Raw genomic sequence first — 19602 nt, 5'->3', positions numbered from 1 at the left:
AGACTTCACCCCACTTTCAACAGTGGACAGAACTTCCAGACATAAAATCAACAAATAAACATCAGACTTAATATACACCATAGACCAGAAGGATCTAATAAATATTTACAGAACATTTCACCCAATGGCTGCACAATACACATTCTTTTCCTCAGCACATGGATCATTCTCAAGGATAGATCATATGTTGAGTCACAAAACAAATCTTAAAACATTAAAAAAATTGAAATAATGTCTAGCATCTTTTCTGATCACAACAGAATAAAACTATAAATCAAGCTGGGCATGGTGGCTCACACATGTAATCCCAGCACTTTGGGAGGCTAAGGCAGGTGGATCACAAGGTCAGAAGTTCTAGATCAGCCTGGCCAACAGGGTGAAACCCTATCTCTGCTAAAAATACATAAATTAGTTGGGCATGGTGGTAGGCACCTGTAATCCCAGTTACTTGGGAGGCTGAGGTAGGAGAATTTCTTGAACCTGGAAGGCAGAGGTTGCAGTGAGCCAAGATTGTGCCACTGCCCTCCAGCCTGGGTGACAGAGCAAGACGCTTTCTCAAAAAGAAAAAACAAAACAAAACAAAACACTATAAGTCAATGACTAGAGAAATTTTGGGAATTACACAAATACACATGATATTGTTAGGCTCTGTGTCCCCACACAAATCTCAGCTTGAATTGTAATAATCTCCACGTGTTGTGGGAGGGACTCAGTGGGAAGTAGTTGAATCATGGAGGTGGGTTTTTCCCATGCTGTTCTTGTGATAGTGAATAAGTCTCATGAGATCTGATGGTTTTATAAAGGGAGTTCCCCTGCACATGCTCTCTTGCCTGCCACCATGTAAGACAACCTTTGCCATTCCTTCATCTTCTGCTATGATTGTGAGGCCTCCCCAGCCATGTGGAAATGTGAGGCCATTAAACATCTTTCCTTTATAAATTACCCAGTGTCAGGTATGTCTTTATTAGCAGCATGAGAACAGACTAATACAACATAGAAATTAAACAATATGCTCCTGAATGTCCAGTGGGTCAACAAAGAAATTAAAAAGAAAATTGAAAAAATTCTTGAAACAAACAATGGAAACACATATACCAAAACCTATGGAATATAGCAAAAGCAGCACTAAGAGGGAATTTTTTAGCTACAAGTGCCTACATCAAAAAAAAGAAAAATTTCAAGTAAGAGTTCTGATGATGCATCTTAACTAGAAAAGTAAGAGCAAACCAAATCCAAAATTAGTAGAAGAAATAATAAAGATCAGAGCAGAAACAAATGAAATTGAAATGAAAACAACACAAAAGATCAATAAAACAAAAAGTTGGTTTTTTGAAAAGTTAAATGAAATTGACAAACCTTTAGCCAGACTAAGAATAAAAGAGAAGATCCAAATAAATAAAGTTGGAGATGAAAAGGAGACATTACAGCTTATACTGATCTTTCTCACTCTTAATCGGTGTTTCCCTCATAGGTTAAAATTTTACTTATTTTAACCAGGGTTCCTAGGGGGCGCTAGTGTTCCATAAGCTAGAGAATCAATATTTGGCCTTTATGTTGAATAATGACTGCCTTTATCCTGTTTGCAGAGGGAATAAAAGCTAATGAATAGAATTTCTCAATTCAAATTGTTCTCCAATAATGTTTTATAGGCTTTGGCTCCAGACTACTTTTCTGCTAGAGATTGCCCATATGTGACAGAAGAAAATGAAACTGCAAATTTATATCAATAGGAAACCTCAAAATTAACCATTTACTCTTGGTTCAACCACTTGTTGGGTGTTATTTTATTTCAAGACACTTGGGCTCATGGTTGTGATTTCATAAGGTAGATTAAAAGTGTATAGGTGAAATAAAAAATGTATTGGGTTTATATTTTTTTAAAAAACTACTATAGAGACTATAGTGTTCTGCAAATAAGAGCAAATGTTATGAATCTCTGTCTCTTGAACAAGTCTGAGGTGTCCTGACTTGACTTGGAAAAATAAGTGCTACATTCCTCTAAAGAGTATTGTTGGGGTCCGTGCCGGGGGTGGTGGAGAATGAAAGAACACACAAAAGACAAAGACACACAGAGAACATGGCGGCCGCGCTCAGAGCCTCCGCCTCATTTTATTTATACTCCATAAACCCCACGTCAGCAGAAAGAATGCAATGCAAAACAAACTTTCTTTTCCCACATGTAACCTTCTACTCAGTTCCTTGTTTCTATGCTCTTCCTTATCTGCCCACCTTCTTGGCACCTACGGGAGTTCATTAAAAGTTCAATTGGAGATACTGTCCTTGAGCCCTATCTATTCTCAGCATACTGTTTTCAAAGGCCCCTGCATTTCCCCCTTTTTGTTTTTGTTTTGCCTCAATCCTAAAAAGATAGCCCATATTTGTTCCTGTGTTTTCTTTTGTTTTTGGAGGCGACGGAGGGAGCATCGAATCACCAAAAGAAGTAGACCCAATCCAAGTGCCCAAAGCAATATACTTCCAGAGACTGTAGAAATCCATGTTTTCATCTGGGTCCATGGGTTAAAGGCAGCAAGGCGCTGACCCAGCTCTGCAGGGTTACGGTTCCAGACAACACATGTAATTGTTGTCGAAATGCTTCGGAAATGTTCTGAATGAGCTCTTGGATGTCCAAACTAATATTTTTATGTCCTCCTAATAATTTTCGGATTACAGTCCAATTTTGAGAGATGTTAAAAGGTACAGGCGTTACACAAAATTGAGTGGAGTTCCAATCACATTGTAATGTCATCCGAGTACTGAGTACAGTGAGCTGATCTCCAAGCCATGTCAATGCTTGCTCCATGTTGTCCAATCTTTCAGCAAGTTGAGAGTCAATGTTTCGTTGTTGAAGCCATAACCGGTGAGATTGTTCGTGCCATTGCTGCATAAATTCAGCATTTTGTATGCTTTGATGAAGAGCAAGTCCTGCTATGGTCGCAGTGGAGGCGATGGCAACAAGACTCACCACCGAGGCAATTATAAGTCCAAGGGCATGGCGGGTTCGCTGAAGAGAAGTCCAAATATAAGTTTCAAGAGGTGATGCCCCCCATGGTCACGTAAGGTTAACGGGTAGCCAAATTTCCTTATGAGCCCTGAGGATATAAATATCCCCAGTAAAGTTGTGCCACCAGGAATGATTGAGGCAAGACAAAAATGTACACGTATCTGTACAATTAACAATCCCCGTATCATTATCCCATGTCAAATTCCCTGCTAATAATAGGTAGGGCTTACGGACACAAGCAATAATATATCAGGAGGTATTTCGATATAACTGAATATGAAAGGAGTTAGTTGGGTTAGAAAGATTAAGGGACATATTCCTCACAAAAGTGCTAATGGCATCGCCTGCAGCTAACAACTTCCAAAGATGACTCTGTACTTCAGGCCTCCTTCACGCCATACCAAGGTTTCATTACTGTTAGCGGCAATACTTTTATTTACCCAGTGTCATTTCAAAGGTATGTGACTAAATTTTATTTGAAAATCACTGTGCACACTCCAATCAGTTATTTACATTCCATTGTATTCTAATAAAATCCGGGGTTTAGTTACCCGACATTGTTGCCACTCCAGCACCTCAATATTAGGAGAAACCTCTGGAATAGGACAAAAAGGTAAAGAACTAGGAATAGTTTCATTACTATATACAGTATGATTATACTGAAAGCTTCTAGTTACAATAATAACAGTATTAGCAGCCACATGCCTATGATTATGGTGAACAGCCCAGGCTTCATGCGATTTTCGGAGATAATGAGAACTATTTCCCATACATATTGGAAGTCCTTCCACTCCAAATTGATATGTGTTGTTTATAATTCCCGTTTCCCGTTCTATATTGTCCTTGTCTATATAGGGGGACAGCATCCAAGTAGTGTCATTGGTGAAAACCTTAATTTCCGCCTCCCCTCAGGCGACTCCCTGATACAAGGGCGGAAAGGGAATATAAGTCCAATATTCATACAAAGCCTCACTAAGAGAAATAAGTCCCCCACCGAGGCACATCTAACAAAGGAAGAAATGCATGCTGAATCCAGTTTTCTTTTCAACAGGGTTTCAATCGTCTTGTAGGAAACCACTCAGGTCCGCTCCCTGTAAGGACAAGAGCATAGCCCCGTCCCTATTTTAGAATTTGCCCTTGAACATACTTACCTTCTTCATTAGGATACCAAACCTTTAAATTGTCAGCGGGGACTATCACCAAGGGAGGTGAGGAAAGATGGGTTACGACAGCGGAGTCTTGCAATTGTCTCCATTGATTCAAAAAAATTAAGGTAAAAAGAACCTTCAAAATCTGGTTTCTGGGGGGCTCATTTCCCCCTTTTTGTTTTGTTTTAATAATTGAGTTTTTAAAGTTAAATTTGCACGCTCAATGATGGCTTGACCTTGACTGTTGCCCGGGATACCGATGATATGTTGAATATTGTATTGCTGTAAGAAAACTTGTAATTTACGAGAGACATAGGCAGGGGCATTATTAGTTTTAAGTATAAGAGGAATGCCCATGATGGCGAAACAAGCTAAGAGATGTGTAATAACAGAATCAGCTTTCTCAGATGGCAACGGAGTGGCCCATTGAAAATGAGAAAAGGTATCAATGGTATGATGAACATACTTTAATTGTCTAAAAGAAGGGACATCTCATGGATTAACCCCAGAATGGAAGGATGGAATGCTCAAAGGAGCACAGGAAGGACAAGCTCGAATAAGAGAACGAGCTTGTTTATAAGTTAAATGAAACCGTCGTTGAAGGCCAGAACTATTAGTGTGATGTAGAGTATATTTTTGTTCTGCAGCATGTAGGTGGCCTATTAAAAGTGAATCAATCTGAGTATTACCATGAACTAATGGTCCAGGAAGTTGAGAATGAGAACGAAGATGAGTGATGAATAAAGGAGCTCGACGTTGGCTCAAAGTAGAAGATAACAAGGAAAAGAGTTTTTGAAGAGAAGAAGTAGCACAAAGAGGTAAAGTGGCCTGAGAAATATAAGAAGTAACATAAACAGCATATTGAGAATCACTAACAATGTTACAACCAGTAGTAGGGAAATCAAGTAAGATCATCAGAACAGCAAACAATTCTCCCTGTTGCACCGAGGGATAAGGATAAACTGTAACTCGAGATTGATGAACACTCCAATATCCAGCCTTATCATTGCTACTAGCATCAGTAAAAAAGGTAGGACCTTGAACAGGAAATACAGAAATTGGTGAGAAAGGCAACACAGAATGTTGCCTAAAAAATGAAAAGATCGGAGACTTAGGATATTGGGTAGAAAATTGTCCAACAAAAGAAGCGCAAGCAACTTACCAAGAATCAGAAGTTGCAAGAAGATAAGTGATCTGACTATGAGTGAATTGAGAGATAATTAAGGAAGGATCTCCTCCCCAAAGTTGTCGACAGTGATGCCGTCCTTTGATGATCAGTTCAGCTAAACGATCGATATAAGTAGCCAAGCGTTTAGATATTTTATTGGACAAAAAGATCCATTTTAGTGGTCGATTAGTTTGATGAATCATTCCTGTGGGAGAAGGTAAAGTATGAAATAAACAAAAGGAAGGGCCTTTTGAAGTTGCTCTTCAACAAGCTGGAGTTCCTGTAAAGCCAAAGGAGTTAAATGGCATGAGTTGTCCAAGTGACTGTCTCCTTCTAGAATAGAAAAAAGATGTTATAACTGATATGTTGGTATTCTTAAAACAGGACGCATCCAATTAATGTCTCCTGGAAGCTTTTGAAAATCATGTAATGTTTTTAAATGATCACGTCGAATTTGAATTTTTTTGGGGTCGAATATTTTGTGCCCCCAACCTAAATATTGAATAGGAAAATCCAGTTAAATTTTTTCTGTGGCAATATTAAGTGAGTAGAAAGAAAGCTGAGTTTGTAATGATACAAAAGCATCTTGCTGCTTTTCTCTGGTGGGTGCAGCAAGAAGAATGTCATCCATATAATGATATAAAAGAGCAGAAGGATGACGCTTTTGAACAGGATCCAAGGCCCTATGGACAAATTCTTGACACAAGGTAGGGCTATTTAACATACCTTGAGGTAAAACTTTCCATTGATATCGAGAAAGTGGCTAAAAATTATTAAAACAGGGACAGAGAAGATCCATACAATGATAAATTAACACAGTTGGAAACTGATTGTTTACAGGATTTAAAGTCCTATGTACAAATTTTTGACATATAGTAGGGCTATTAAGTATACCCTGGGGAAGAAGCTTCTGCTGATATTTTTGAATAGGTTGTCCATTATTATATTTAGGAATAATAAAGGCAAACTTTTTACAATCTTGAGGTTGTAATGGAATAGAGAAAAAACAATTTTTGAGATCTATGACCATTAATTTTTAACTTTGTGGGATAAGGGCAGGATTAGGAAGACCAGGCTGTAACCTTTCCTTAGGTTGAATGTAAACATTTATAGTTTTAAGACAAGACAGAGACGGGAATTCCATGCAGAAGTACGTGGCTTTAGATTCCTCTCGGCCATTTGTTTTTTGACTTACTCTTTTAAAGTCCTAAGTATTTCTTTAGATAATGGCCACTGTTTCACCTAAAGAGGAGTGGTCGTTTTACACTTTAATTATAAAACTTGAGGCTGGTGAACAGTGGCTATGAGTTTAAAGGATTGTAGCCCATTTTGAACATCATATTTTTGGCAGCTGAGGAAATATGAAGAATGTTTAAAAAAGCACCAAATTGTTATGAAAGATTTTGTCCCCAAAGATTAATATTGATAGGAATAATATAAAAAAAAAACTTGACCTTGTTGACCTTTAGGACTGACAGAGGTTAAAGGTTCTACGTCTTGATAAACCACAGAAGCAGCACCCAAGCCAGTGAGTATGACTGAAACTTGTCTTTTTTCCCATTGTATAGGCCACTAATTTAAACAAACAATAGACATATTCACCCCCATATCAATTAACCCTTTAAAAACTATTCCATTAATATGCAATGAACATAAGGGCTTTTGATTAGAAACTAAAGTTTCCCAAAAAACAGTTTTTTCTGTGCTACCAAACCCTCCCTATTGAGAATACGTTCCCCTGCCTCTAGGCGTATAAATTGTGAAACTTGTACCATAATAAGAATTTTATTAGTAACATCAAGATCAATGATTTCTGGAATCATCATTAACTTCCGTATAGCACTGTTGTTTTGACCTAACAAAAGTCCTACATGTCCTTTTGGCAAAGGGTCACACACTCTAATAGCTAATTTATATACTCCTCTATTAGGAGACAAGGTATAAGGTTGAGTAATAACTAAGTCAGCAGCGGCGCTCTACTTAGTTGCCGCATAAAGCTGAGAAACTGGGGTAAGGTGTGGGATCCTTAAGGAGGACTTGAATTTATTCATTGATGTTGTAGGTCATTGCTCACTGGGTATTGTAGTAGACTTGTATTGTAATTGTTGGGGCCCCAAGCCTGTGGGCCCCGGCTCCTGTTTCCCAGGAGAGGAGACAGTAAATTTCCACTTTTATCAGTTTTGGAACGACATTTATTTGTCCAATGTTGACCTTTACCACAACATTTGTACACCTCTGAAGGCAGCTTTCTGCCTTGAGGGATAAAAGTGTTCAATTTTTATGACATTCTTTTTTTTTTTTTTTTTTGAAATGTCTAGGTTTACCACACTGCAAACAAACACCTTGTTTGTTATTTCCTTTTAAGGCTTTAGACAAAGCTCCAGCAAATAATTGAGCATTATAAATAGCCCCTCCAACACTAACACAAGTTTTAATATATTTATCTAAATTGGCCCCATTGGCCTTTAATGATTTTAACAATTTTTAACAGTCAGCATAAGCATTTTTAAAAGACAATGTTTGTAACAAAATTTTTGAAGCAAGGCCTGCACCCACAATTTTGAAGACAGCATCCTGAAGACGGGCTACGAAATCTGGATATGGTTCATTTGTGCCCTGTAAAATCTTCACAGAGGAAAGGGAAGATTTTCCTGTTATCTCTACCTTATTTCAGACCCTTAAAAACAAAGTCTTGATTTGAGTAAAGGCAACATCATCTAGACCAGCCTGAGCATTAAGAGTAGCATACTGGCCCGTGCCTGTGAGTTATTCCTCAGTGGGTCCAGGGGGATCACACATAACATTTTTCCTAGCCTGTACATGTGCCTTGTTCATTTACCAGCTGTGCAATTGTAACCACTGAGAACGATCAAGAAAAGCCTTCCCTCAAAGTCTTCCAGTCTATAGGAATTATCAAATTTTCTGATGAAAAAACATCAAGAAGACCAAGGATAAAAGGAGATTGAGATCCATAGTTAGAAATGGCAGCTTTCATTTCTTTTAAAAATTTAATTTGTAAGGCATTAAATTGGACATTATTGCCACCATTTGAAAACTGAGCATTAGGAGCAAAAGAAGCACAAATAATTGGAAACAGATCCAGCTCCTTAAAATTATTTTTTTAATTAAAAGTGTATATAATATATAATAATACTCATATCCCCAAATATAAAGAATCCCAACATATTAATAGGAAAAGGTAAATAACCCAACCAAAAGTAGCAGAACAAAGAAATGACAATATACCTATATGTCTAACATCATTACTCACTAGGAAATATGTATATTAATACCAAATTGAGAATCATTACATACACAATACAATGTTTAAAATTTAAAAACACAGAAAATATCAAGAGGTAGTTAATGTGTTAAGCAACTCGAATACTCAACTTCTGTTTGGAGTGTAAATTGGTGGAACCTATGCACCCCTATAACATAACAATTTCCTAGCTGGGGTTATTAATACTATATTAATATTAATAGTTAATATTAATGTGCTTATTTATTGACTATTGAAATACTCATAATATTTTAACAAACAATAAGATATACATATACACTGGTTTTGACATATTAAACAGGTGTTTACTATAAATTTATAGTATGTCTGATGTGAACAGGGCTTCAACTTTGCCAAACAAAGGTAAAGATAAGGAAGCCGGGGGGTTGGAGGCTCTGGAAAATCCTCTTTTAACAGGGCAGAAGGAAAAGAAACAGGGAAAGCTCGCAAAAGTGAATTAGAAGAATATATCTGTAATATTTGTTGAAGCATTTCCATAATACTCTGCATGTCAGAATTTCCCTTAGAAGAAGGAAGAGCTGGCTTTTTCTCTTCTCCCCCTTTTGCTACACCCCCATCTTCTGTTATCCTGGCACAAATGGGCTCCATTTCAGATTTATTTTTTTTCCAAATCCTCAGATACCGTTCCTCCTGTGGCTACATTACCACACTCTGAATCAGTCTCAAGTAACTCTAATGTCTGAGTGATAGAGTTACACAAGGTCCACAATCTTAGAGGCATAATATCTCCTAACTGGAGAGCTCTAAGCAGAGCTTTTACTACCTGTAACCATTCTCTCCGATTCAGCTGCACTTTAGTCTGCTACTGAAACCAGTAACAATGTTGTTCAACATGGGCAAACAATCGCTTCAAAGTCTTTTTCTTTTACTTCCACTCCTATAGACAGCAACAGTCCTTGAAGCAGCCGTAAATATTCTGAGGCCAGAGAGATGGAATTCCCCATAATGAAAGTTTAAGAAGGTTCCCCTTAACAATATCCAGGCCTTACCCGCCCCTAGGGGGTTCCCCTTCTTGTTCTCCCCTACTCACCCGTGCTGACCCTGCTCGCTGCGCCACTTGTTGGGGTCCGTGCCGGGGGTGGTGGAGAATGAAAGAACACACAAAAGACAAAGACACACAGAGAACATGGCGGCCGTGCTCAGAGCCTCCGCCTCACTTTATTTATACTTCAAAAACCCCACGTCAGCAGAAAGAATGCAATGCAAAACAAACTTTCTTTTCCCACATGTAACCTTCCACTCAGTTCCTTGTTTCTAAGCTCTTCCTTATCTGCCCGCCCTCTTGGTGCCTACGGGAGTTCATTAAAAGTTCAATTGGAGATACTGTCCTTGAGCCCTATTTACAGACAAAGGCTACCCCTAAAATACTAGTAATATGTCAAGTTATTAGACAGTTGTTTTGAACTATTGCTAAAATTAGTATGTCTGAGGATTCAAACCAGTGTTTGAGACTCAGCCTAGAAATGCAGATCTAAGACCTTAGTATTGTTTTTCAACAGGGTTTTGTGATTGGGAAGCCCCATGAAGATTACTTTGAATAAACTGTCTGAAACTTGAAACTTCCAGTACATGTCCTCTAGCCTCTCTTTAAATACCCCTAGTAGGACCTTAATGTGACTCTAACTTCAAGGTAAAATAATAGCATCTGTGTCTGAGGCTATTATCACACGTGGATCTGTGTAAAAGAAATGAATTGACTGAGTACCTTTTTGGACTAGCAAAGGGCTTTATAATAGGAATTTATACTATTTTTATGTGGGTGTAAATATGAAATTGAATTCCTACAATTGCATTCCAAACTCTTTTAATCTTAGATAATGGTACCAAAACAGAGATATAAACCAATGGAACAGAACAGAGTCCTCAGAAATAATACCACACATCTACAGCCATTTGATCTTTGACAAACCTGAGAGAAACAAGAAATGGGGAAAGGATTCCCTATTTAATAAATGGTGCTGGGAAAATTGGCTAGCCATAAGTAGAAAGCTGAAACTGGATCCTTTCCTTACTCCTTATACGAAAATTAATTCAAGATGGATTAGAGACTTAAATGTTAGACCTAATACCATAAAAATCCTAGAGGAAAACCTAGGTAGTACCATTCAGGACATAGGCATTGGCAAAGATTCATGTCTAAAACACCAAAAGCAACAGCAGCAAAAGCCAAAATTGACAAATGGGATCTCATTAAACTAAAGAGCTTCTGCACAGCAAAAGACACTACCATCAGAGTGAACAGGCAACCTACAGAATGGGAGAAAATTTTTGCAATCTACTCATCTGACAAAGGGCTAATATCCAGAACCTACAAAGAACTCCAACAAATTTACAAGAAAAAAAAAAAAAAACCCCATCAAAAAGTGGGCAAAGGATATGAACAGACATTTCTCAAAAGAAGACATTCATACAGCCAACAGACACATGAAAAAATGCTCATCATCACTGGCCATCAGAGAAATGCAAATCAAAACCACAGTGAGATACCATCTCACACCAGTTAGAATGGCAATCATTAAAAAGTCAGGAAACAACAGGTGCTGGAGAGGATGTGGAGAAATAGGAACACTTATACACTGTTGGTGGGATTGTAAACTAGTTCAACCATTATGGAAAACAGTATGGCGATTCCTCAAGGATCTAGAACTAGATGTACCATATGACCCAGCCATCCCATTACTGGGTATATACCCAAAGGATTATAAATTATGCTGCTATAAAGACACATGCACACGTATGTTTATTGCAGCACTATTCACAATAGCAAAGACTTGGAATCAACCCAAATGTCCATCAGTGACAGATTGGATTAAGAAAATGTGGCACATATACACCATGGAATACTATGCAGCCATAAAAAAGGATGAGTTTGAGTCCTTTGTAGGGACTTGGATGCAGCTGGAATCCATCATTCTTAGCAAACTATCACAAGAACAGAAAACCAAACACCGCATGTTCTCACTCATAGGTGGGAACTGAACAATGAGATCACTCGGACTCAGGAAGGGGAACATCACACACTGGGGCCTATCATGGGGAGGGGGGAGGGGGGAGGGATTGCATTGGGAGTTATACCTGATGTAAATGACGAGTTGATGGGTGCAGCACAGCAACATGGCACAAGTATACATATGTAACAAACCTGCACGTTATGCACATGTACCCTACAACTTAAAGTATAATAATAATAAATAAATTTAAAAAAAATAAATAAAAAATAAAATAAAATTGTAATTCTGAACTGATGATTACTCAACTACATATTACCCATGGCCTGAGAAAGGAAGAAAATTATCTTTATATATGCTGCCTTCATTCACGCAAGACATTTTATTTGTATTACCAATTTAATAAAATCTCTTGCTGTGCAAATCTTCTCCACATGTGGAGGCAGAGAACTAAAACATATAAAGCCAGTTCTTTGTGTTCTTCAACTCTTTAAAAATTGTGTATATGTAATATTTTGTCTGTTTTTTAAATTTAAGAATATGGGATTTTGCCACTTTTAATTTTTTCTTAAGGTAGAAATCTCACAACATGAAACAAAGATACAACATACCAGAATCTCTGGGACACATTTAAAGCAGTGTGTAGAGGGAACTTTATAGCACTAAATGCCCACAAGAGAAAGCAGGAAAGATCTAATATTGACACCCTAACATCACAATTAAAAGAACTAGAGAAGCAAGAGCAAACACATTCAAAAGCTAGCAGAAGGCAAGAAATAAGTAAGATCAGAGCAGAACTGAAGGAGATAGAGACACAAAAAAATCCTTCAAAAATCAATGAATCCAGGAGCTGGTTTTTGGAAAAGATCAACAAAATTGATAGACCACTAGAAAGACTGATAAAAAAGAAAAGAGACAAGAATCAAATAGACGCAATAAAAATGATAAAGGGGATATCACCATCGACCCCACAGAAATACAAACTACCATCACAGAATGCTATAAACACCTCTGTGCAAATAAACTAGAAAACCTAAAATAAGTAGATAAATTCCTGGAACCTAGAAGAAATGGATAAATTATTGGACACATACACTCTCCCAAGACTAAACCAGGAAGAAGTTGAATCCCTGAATAGACCAATAACAGGCTCTGAAATTGAGGCAATAATTAATAGCCTGCCAACCAAAAAAAGTCCAGGACCAGATGGATTCACAGTCGAATTCTACCAGAGGTACAAGGAGGAGCTGGTACCATTCCTTCTGAAACTATTCTAATCAATAGAAAAAGAGGGAATCCTCCCTAACTCATTTCATGAGGCCAACATCATCCTGGTACCAAAGCCTGGCAGAGACACACAAAAAAAGACATTTTTAGGCCAATATCCCTGATGAACATCGATGCCAAAATCCTCAATAAAATACTGGCAAACCGAATCCAGCAGCACATCAAAAAGCTCATCCACTAAGATCAAGTGGGCTTCATCCCTGGGATGCAAGGCTGGTTCAACATATAAAAATCAATAAACGTAATCCAGCATATAACAGAACCAAAGACTAAAACCACGTGATTATCTCAATAGATGCAGAAAAGGCCTCTGACAAAATTCAACAGCCCTTCATGCTAAAAACTCTCAATAAATGCGGTATTGATGGAACGTATCTCAAAATAAGAGCTGTTTATGGCAAACCCGCAACCAATATCATACTAAATGGGCAAAAACTGGAAGCATTCCCCTTGAAAACTGGCACAAGACAGGGATGCCTTCTCTCACCACTCCTATTCAACACAGTGTTGGAAGTTCTGGCCAGGGCAATCAGGCTAGAGAAAGAAATAAAGGGTATTCAATTAGGAAAAGAGGAAGTGAAATTGTCACTGTTTGCAGATGACATGATTGTATATTTAGAAAACCCCATCATCTCAGACCAAAATCTCCTTAAGCTGATAAGCACCTTCAGCAAAGTCTCTGGACACAAAATCAATGTGCAAACATCGCAAGCATTCTTATTCACCGATAACAGACAAACAAAGAGCCAAATCATCGGTGAACTCCCATTCACAATTGCTTCAAAGAGAACAAAATACCTAAGAATCCAACTTATAAGGGATGTGAAGGACCTCTTCAAGGAGAACTACAAACCACTGCTCAACGAAATAAAAGAGGACACAAACAAATGGAAGAACATTCCATGCTCATGCATAGGAAGAATCAATATCGTGAAAATGACCATACTGCCCAAGGTAATTTATAGATTCAATGCCATCCCCATCAAGCTAACAATGACTTTCTTCACAGAATTGGAAAAAACTGCTTTAAAGTTCATATGGAACCAAAAAAGAACCCTCATTGCCAAGATAATCCTAAGCCGAAAGAACAAAGCTGGAGGCATCATGCTACCTGACTTTACGCTACAAGGCTACAGTAACAAAAACAGCATGGTACTGGTACCAAAACAGAGATATAGACCAATGGAACAGAACAGAACTCTCAGAAATAATACCACACATCTACAACCATCTGATCTTTGACAAACCTAACAAAAACAAGAAACGGGGAAAGGATTTCCTATTTAATAAATGGTGCTGGGAAAACTGGCTAGCCACATGTAGGAAGCTGAAAATGGATCCCTTCCTCACACCTTATACAAAAATTAATTTGAGATGGATTAAAGACTTAAATGTTAGACCTAAAACCATAAAAACCCTAGAAGGAAACCGAGGCAATATCATTCAGGACGTAGGCATGGGCAAGGACTTCATGACTAAAACACCAAAAGCAATGGCAACAAAAGCCAAAATTGACAAATGGGATCTAATTAAACTAAAGAGCTTCTGCACAGCAAAAGAAACTACCATCAGAGTGAACAGGCAACCTACCGAGTAGGAGAAAAGTTTTGCAATCTACTCATCTGACAAAGGACTACTATCCAGAATCTACAAAGAATTTAAACAAATTTACAAGAAAAAATCAAACAACCCTATCAAAAAGTGGGCAAAGGATATGAACAGACACTTCTCAAAAGAAGACATTTATGCAGCCAACAGACACATGAAAAAATGCTCATCATCACCTGGCATCACAGAAATGCAAATCAAAACCACAATGAGATACCATCTCACACCAGTTAGAATGACGATCATTAAAAAGTCAGGAAACAGATGCTGGAGAGGATGTGGAGAAATAAGAACACTTTTACACGATTGATGGCAGTGTAAAGTAGTTCAACCATTATGGAAGACAGTGTGGCAATTCCTCAAGGATCTAGAACTAGAAATACCATTTGACCCAGTGATCCCATTACTGGGTATATACCCAAAGGATTATAAATCCTGCTACTATAAAGACACATGCAAATGTATGTTTCTTGTGGCAGTATTCATAACAGCGAAGACTTGGAACCAATCCAAATGTCCATCAATGATAGACTGGATTAAGAAAATGTGGCACATATACACCATGGAATACTATGCAGCCATAAAAAAGGATTGGTTCATGTCCTTTGTAGGGACATGGATGAAGCTGGAAACCATCATTCTCAGCAAACTATCGCAAGAACAGAAAACCAAACACCGCATGTTCTCACTCATAGGTGGGAACTAAGCAATGAGAACACTTGGACACAGCGTGGGGAACATCACACACTGGGGCCTGTTGTGGGGTGCGGGAAGGTGGAAGGGATAGCATTAGGAGATACACCTAATGTGAATGACGACTTAATGGGTGCAGCACAACAACATGGCACATGTGTACATATGTAACGAACCTGCACGTGGTGCACATGTACCCTAGAACTTAAAGTATAATTAAAAAATAATAATAGAAAGAAAAATGTCTGGTATGGGGAATGAATATTGAAGCACTCACAAATTTAAAGCCTTCAGAAGTTTTTCTCAGCTGACAGAATTTTATTTGTCCAAAAGATGCTGGAAAATACGAGCAGGCTCTCTGATAAAACCAATGAGGTCGGCCGGGCGCGGTGGCTCAAGCCTGTAATCCCAGCACTTTGGGAGGCCGAGACGGGCGGATCACGAGGTCAGGAGATCGAGACCATCCTGGCTAACACGGTGAAACCCCGTCTCTACTACAAAATACAAAAAAACTAGCCGGGCGTGGTGGCGGGCGCCTGTAGTCCCAGCTACTCGGGAGGCTGAGGCAGGAGAATGGCGTGAACCCGGGAGGCGGAGCTTGCAGTGAGCTGAGATCCGGCCACTGCACTCCAGCCTGGGCGACAGAGCGAGACTCCGTCTCAAAAAAAAAAAAAAAAAAAAAAAACCAATGAGGTCATAATGACTTTATGCTAATATATGCAGTTCAAGTAGAGAAAGTTTTAATAGCTAGAAAACCATCCAGACTGGTACAGGTAGGGAGACTGGGAGAGTGACAAGAAATGACAAGCCCATTTTTAATTCTTTACTAAAAGTAAGTCAAAATTTATAAATCTTCTGATGCTGTATTTACATAATTGGCCCGTAATGTTCATAAGGAATTTTGCTACATCTCTGAGATGGAAGAAATGCAGTCAAACGTTTACTTTCCTTTAACTTACCTTATGTGTTATACGTCTTGACTTTTTCTTTTCGACTTTTTAAAACAGTTACTTTATTATCTTTAAAAATCATTTTCGAATCTATGTTAGAAGATATTTTAGTATTATTTCTGAAAGCAGGCATTATTCATGTTACCTAGCCAGTTTTTAAGAAATAGTAGAATCTTATTAACTATTTTTAATAAACTCAATCATCCAGTAATCATCATTTATATATCTTATTAGTGTATATAATCATGTACTTTCATATTTGTTAATTTTATTGTCATACTATCATTATCATGAAACATTAAGTGTGAGTGTTTTACACAGAGTAGAAACTGAATTAAGTGATTTCTTCTAAATCATACTGCTGGCAAAACTAGGCGAAGAATTTAGGTGTTCCGGTTTTGATTTTACTATTTCTACCAATAGGCTTCTTTTTGCATTGAAGTTTTATGGTTTCTATTCTTGCTGCCTAGCTGTTTCCATGTGCTCGAAGTATTTGTCAAGAAAGAGAGAGAAGGAAAAAAAAAAAAAGAAGAAAAGAGTTGTGATTAATTTCCCCAGTATGTACATACTGGCCTTGACTCTTAAAAATACAAAACAAGATATCAATAATTTTGGTGGCAAAGTCTGGTAGAAGATACAGCTCTCCTAAGAGCAAATTACTTTATTTAATGTCTGCAAACTGCAAAGAAGGTACAGCATCAACATAGTAATTGTTCAGAAACTGGAACTTGGTTACTATGGAGACATTACCTCATAGTTCTAAGAGGCAGTGTTGGCCAGATGCAACAATTGTAGTCATAAAGGTCTCTTTGCAAAGTTACTGCCCTGTCTCTCAAGCTGCTTCCAGTGAACGCTACACACCTTCACCATGGTTTGTCTGATATCCTTAGCCAAGATCAGGATTGGCTATGTTGGTACTTACATATCCTCATGAGAATTCTGGTTCTGGTGCTAGTTTGGTAAAGAAATTATTAAACCTGGTTGATGCTTGAAGGTAGTTGGATTAACAGGTGAGGTCACTTTGGAAAGAAAAATCTGCCTTGAACCTCAGCGATATTCATCATCTGATGTTATGATCTGCTTTCCTAGGAAAGAAAAGAGACTTCTCTTCTAGTCAAGATGAAAGATACATGAGACATTCAGGAAGCTCTGGAGGCAAATGCAGAATAAAGTCTATGAACAGGAAGATAAGATGGAGAAACAAGAACAGTGAGCCTGCATAGATGCGACAAAAGCAGAGTTAGAGCTGAGTTATAGAGGAGGAATGATGGCATGCTTGACCGCTTTTGTTTTAATACCTTATGAACCAGTTAGAATTAGAATACATCTCACAAATTTTCTAGAAATAAAGGACTGTAGCATGCAACTAGTTCCACAACTACTGTTTTATAAGGTTCTAGTCCTTGAGAAGTATAAAAATCCACCTGGACAGATCTCCACAGTATAAGACCTAGCTGAGATTCCAAAGTTCCCATTTAATATGTTAAGGCAATTTACAGAAATAGTTTCTTTCTAGAACTATTTTACAGAACTGTAAAATAATTGTACTGAAGCTTATGAACCTTGTTCAAATGATTGTGCACTAGTTAACAAATGCTTTTATAGTTATAAAAAAGGAAATCTTTGTTCATGGTAAGATTCACTTAGTACGTACTAAAAATAGTACGTGAAAATGATCTTCTTTCTCTCTCTTTTATGTCATTCCCTCCAATACACATACACACACACAAACATGTACAGTTTATTTGAAGGCAGACATTCACTAAACAATCTTAATATAGAAAAGGTAGTTAAGCAGCAACAGGAATTAAAGGAAAAGCATAAAGGAAACAATGATATATTAAACCAGAATTATAATCATGATTTTATGGTAATGGAAATGGGAAATATGATAAATGATCAAAGTGGAGGTATAAATGGCTTATAAAGTCTCAACTTAGAGTAAAAAACTACATTTAAAAGCCTGGAAGGAGATGGTAAAATGTCTTGTTGGTGGTATTGTAATGATTAGTATTATCTTTTTTCTACTTACACATTTTCAGAACCATCTACAATAGAAATTTGTTAATTTTCAAATATTTTAAAGCATATAATAAATTGATAATAAAGTGTTTTATTTAGATTGTTAGAACTAGAAATACAAGATGTTATTATGCTTGTGTTGGATGCATATTACCTTTGAAAAGCAGAATTCTGGGTAATAATGATAGCCCGTGCTTCTTTTATTAACAGCCAGTTTTACTTTCTTATTTATTTGTTTTGTTTATTATATTTTTTGTACACAGAAGAGAAGACAAACTTGGAACTCCCCCAGTATATTCTTTAGTACATTTTTCCCCAAAGATGGTGGGTTCAGTTGCCACAACACTGCCATTGTCATCTTCATTATCCAGTGGAATGCCTCTTGGTTACCATCTGTCTAGTCCTCAGATTAGTGGAGTAACTATATCAACAACTGGACAATTGACTTCTAAAGCTACTGCAGGTAGCTGTTCCCGAATGGAAAACAGTTTGGGTAAGCAAAATATGAACCCCATATTTTTAGAGTACTTTTAAAGCACATATTTCAATACATTGCATATATGACTCTCAGCCAGAATGATGTTTTATTATTAGTCCCCCAAAATGCTAACTTCTTAGCATCATATGAAAAGTAACTTAACTATGGTCATCACTGATCCTAGAACTGGGGTGTTAAATTCAGGCCACATACATGCATGTGCCAAATATATCATCCTTATAATTAAGATATCTTGAGTTATCATGATGGTTCATGGGTTGACTGCTAACATACATTAGAATTGCTAGAGATTAAAAATTCCAATGTATAGCATTAACTGCCCTTTCTCTGAACACTGCCAGAAGGATTAAGCCATATCTTGTGTACTTTGTGCCTTTAGGAGATGTATGGCTTAAGTAAGGAATAGACAGATAGATGAGACAAAGCTGTAACATAAAGTAGGTATAAAATAATGGAGAGAAAGTGGTAAAACAATAAGGAGAACTTGAAGGAGAGGAAAATGAAAACAGTACTATGATCAGAAAAAGTAAAGTTTTGACTGTTATCAACAATGTGCTCAGCAATACCCATGCTCTAGGGTGTTTGTTTCTCACCATGATTAGGGAACTTTGAGGGTATGTTTTTGTGGTTTACTGAAAATGCTATCATCCTTTAAAACACAGGACCTACTGTTTTTCTACAATGTTAGGCATCAGGTAGAGTACTTAACATCTCAGCATCTCATTTTCCACCACTGCAAAACGGAGATTAAAATAGAAATGTCACAGGGCTATCCTAAGGATTAAATTTTATGAAAATTACCTAGCACATAATAAATACTCAATAAACATTAGTTGTTCATCTGAACATACCTGTAATCACCTTCTTTTAAAATAGACCAGATTTGGAGTTTGTGTTTCAATTGCCAATCAACTAACAAGTTTCAAAACTGGTAGCACAAATAGTCCAGTGACTATCTGATGCCTCCATTATCC

General features: G+C 37.5%; 1 protein-coding gene and 1 long non-coding RNA gene across 4 annotated transcripts in view; one reads left to right on the top strand and one right to left on the bottom strand.

The window, feature by feature from the left end:
- LOC126930090 (uncharacterized) overlaps window positions 1–5817 on the bottom strand; it is a 40684-nt gene extending 34867 nt beyond the window's left edge. Inside the window, exon 1 of the long non-coding RNA XR_007717442.1 lies at window positions 5312–5817. This is a non-coding gene — a long non-coding RNA (uncharacterized LOC126930090). The remainder of the gene's footprint in view (window positions 1–5311) is intronic.
- Window positions 5818–15896: 10079 nt separating this feature from the next.
- Window positions 15897–19602, top strand: part of LMNTD1 (lamin tail domain containing 1) — a 55025-nt gene continuing 51319 nt past the window's right edge. Inside the window, exons 1-3 of one of the 3 annotated variants that reach the window (XM_050746740.1) lie at window positions 15897–15989; window positions 17197–17316; window positions 18393–18622. In XM_050746740.1, the coding sequence (XP_050602697.1) occupies window positions 17267–17316; window positions 18393–18622 (280 nt within the window). In that variant the 5' untranslated portion in view covers window positions 15897–15989; window positions 17197–17266. Of the gene's footprint in view, window positions 15990–16863; window positions 17118–17196; window positions 17317–18392; window positions 18623–19602 lie in introns of those variants that run through there. The other 2 variants (XM_050746739.1, XM_050746741.1) reach the window with 2 other exon arrangements.

This window comes from Macaca thibetana, chromosome 11 (genome assembly GCF_024542745.1).
Source record: "Macaca thibetana thibetana isolate TM-01 chromosome 11, ASM2454274v1, whole genome shotgun sequence".
In the NCBI taxonomy this organism is placed as follows: domain Eukaryota; kingdom Metazoa; phylum Chordata; class Mammalia; order Primates; family Cercopithecidae; genus Macaca; species Macaca thibetana.
Note: the sequence above shows the minus strand (reverse complement) of the source record. Positions and strands in the feature narration are given on the sequence as shown.